Consider the following 2,347-nt stretch of genomic DNA (forward strand, 5'->3'; position numbering starts at 1 on the left):
CACGCCATGCAGTAGGTGTGTCCGCAGGGAATGGACACCGGGTCCTTGAGGATGTCCAGGCAGATGGGACACCTGAACTGGCTCTCCGTCACCGAGATGTTCGCCTGCGCCATGGCGCGCGTCCTCCGGTGCGTTCCTGGTGACGATCACCGGCGCTCTGCCCCCAGCTGTGTTGGTGTTGTGAAGGGGAGCGGTAAGTATACAGGGAAATAACCCTTCCGCAATGTCACACACAAACACTCATACACACACAGAGGGAGAGCCGGTTTTGTTTTATGCCCTCAGCGCTGACTTGCAGGAGTCTTTCCTGGAAAAAAATAAATAAATCGCACCAGGTTTTTGCTTTTAAAATAACATCATTCTCTTAACACCCCCTTCCCCCAAAAGTAATTAAATGAGTGCACCCATTTCAAAGCACTCTATATTTAGTAATTTATCCATAGTTTTACAGAACTGAACTGACAAAAAAAACTGTGTCTGAAGTAAAAGTCCATCAAACTCTAACCTCAGCTTACTTGCAACCTTTAATGTAAAAAAAATAATAAAAAAGTAGAAAAAAAATACCGCGGAATCAAATAGGCTCCATCTGCATCATGTACTGTATGGAACAATACTATCTTGGACAATACTAGACTAATAATCTAGTCTTCTTCTTCTAATAATAATATTTAATGCTACTTCCTTATTATTATTATTTTTTTTTTAATTTGATATTTTAACATAGTAATATATGTATTTTAGTCTTTTCTGTGTAGATCAATATTCTATTCTATTCTATTCTATTCTATTCTATTCTATTCTTTCTCCTCATACAGGGCGTTGTTCAGCATGTTAAATGGTGGCAGTGACATCCAGTGGTTAGACACTGTAACTTCACACTAGTCGCAGAGAGGATGAGGCACTTTAACAATCAATTCCCTCAATTGCTCCATGAATTGTAGTCGGATGAGAAGAGGTTAGAGGTTAGATAGATGGGCTTTCCATTACAGCATACTCACTGTGGTATCGTTGTCTCTTGGCATTCAGGGAAAGATATATTGAAGCAGGATACAGCTCCTGAAAGATTATCTATTGCCTCGACAAGTGGAAGATGTTGTAAAAAAAAAAAATGTAAATTACAATTACTGAAGACATAGAGCTTTTTAAATGCAACATTGGCCTAAGCTTGTTTCTATTTCACTAAACTCTGTATACAGTATATGTAATACATGAGAAGCCTTAATTAACATGTTTGTGCAAGCTGATTTTTGGTATTTTATCAAGTTTATAAATACATCTCAGTAATGACCTGCTACAACCTGGATTACAGAGCATCTTCCTCCCTCTAACAGTTGTAAAATCATATAATATCTACATTATACAGCATCTTCAGCAGTTAGACACCCTATATGAAGACTTGTTTTGTATAAATAATTTATATTGATTATGGATCCCACCTACTATCATACCTGATATAGAAAACGTCAGGAAGTTTCCAAAACATGATTGCGAGACAAAACAAGAGGGTTGTGGCTTCTCCCTCGATAGTGAAACCCCCAGCGTAGAGTAACTTTACTCGTTCTTAAGGAAGTACCTGTAATAAATCAGTGGTTTTCAGTACAGCTTTGTTTATGGCAATTTCTCCAGACTGTGTATGGATGAAACTAAAAGGGTAATTCGCCATAAACCTGTCACATAAATACAAATTTAAAGCTATATTTTATCATAAGAGCAGTGATAAACTTTCCAGTGGTTTCATAAAACTATTTAATCCTGCAGTTTCTTTTTTATTTCTTTATATTGCTACAGTACCTTATTGCTTTGCATCATAACGGCACCTGCTATCTGCTTTATGAGGGATGCTTTTCATATCTCCCAATAAAAAGATCACTTTTGGATTACATTTAAGCATCCTTGTGGAAATTCAATTAAAAGCTATCCGCTCTCGTTTCAGATGTGCTCTGTCATTCTACGCCGCCTTCATGAGTTGGATTTCAGACAGCGGATTGGAGGTTAAGAGGGGCTTTTCAGACACTTAAGCTCTGCTCTGACACACGCATGCACGCACGCATGCACGCACGTCATTTTACCTGCTTGTAGAGTTAATTGGTTTCCTCTGTCGACTTTAGTTTGAGGTTATTGCATTATGTCTCTTCAAATTCTTGGATCTTTGGGCAGGCAAAATGAGGACAGACATATTTGTTTTAATATGCATGATGTGTTTTCAACAGTTTAAGAGTTACTAAAATGTGGATTATTCATTAAATTGCATTTTTTCCCACCGAAACACCTTCATTTAGATGCTGATTAATCTCATAAAGACTTTTTACTACACCAATGAGATTAGATCAGATATATATTTCTTTTA

The 2,347-nt window shown here is 37.5% G+C and overlaps 1 protein-coding gene across 2 annotated transcripts in view; it reads right to left on the reverse strand.

Moving 5' to 3' along the window:
* Window positions 1-142, reverse strand: part of LOC308148808 (E3 ubiquitin/ISG15 ligase TRIM25-like) — an 11,894-nt gene extending 11,752 nt beyond the window's left edge. For both annotated transcript variants that reach the window (XM_080520337.1, XM_080520336.1), the window contains exon 1: window positions 1-142. This exon is cut by the window's left edge and continues 487 nt beyond it. In XM_080520337.1, the coding sequence (XP_080376463.1) occupies window positions 1-113 (113 nt within the window). In that variant the 5' untranslated portion in view covers window positions 114-142.
* Between the last annotated feature and the right edge of the window lie 2,205 nt (window positions 143-2,347).

The sequence above is a fragment of the Blennius ocellaris genome (assembly GCF_963422515.1).
Source record: "Blennius ocellaris genome assembly, chromosome: 3".
Classification (NCBI taxonomy): Eukaryota; Metazoa; Chordata; class Actinopteri; order Blenniiformes; family Blenniidae; genus Blennius; species Blennius ocellaris.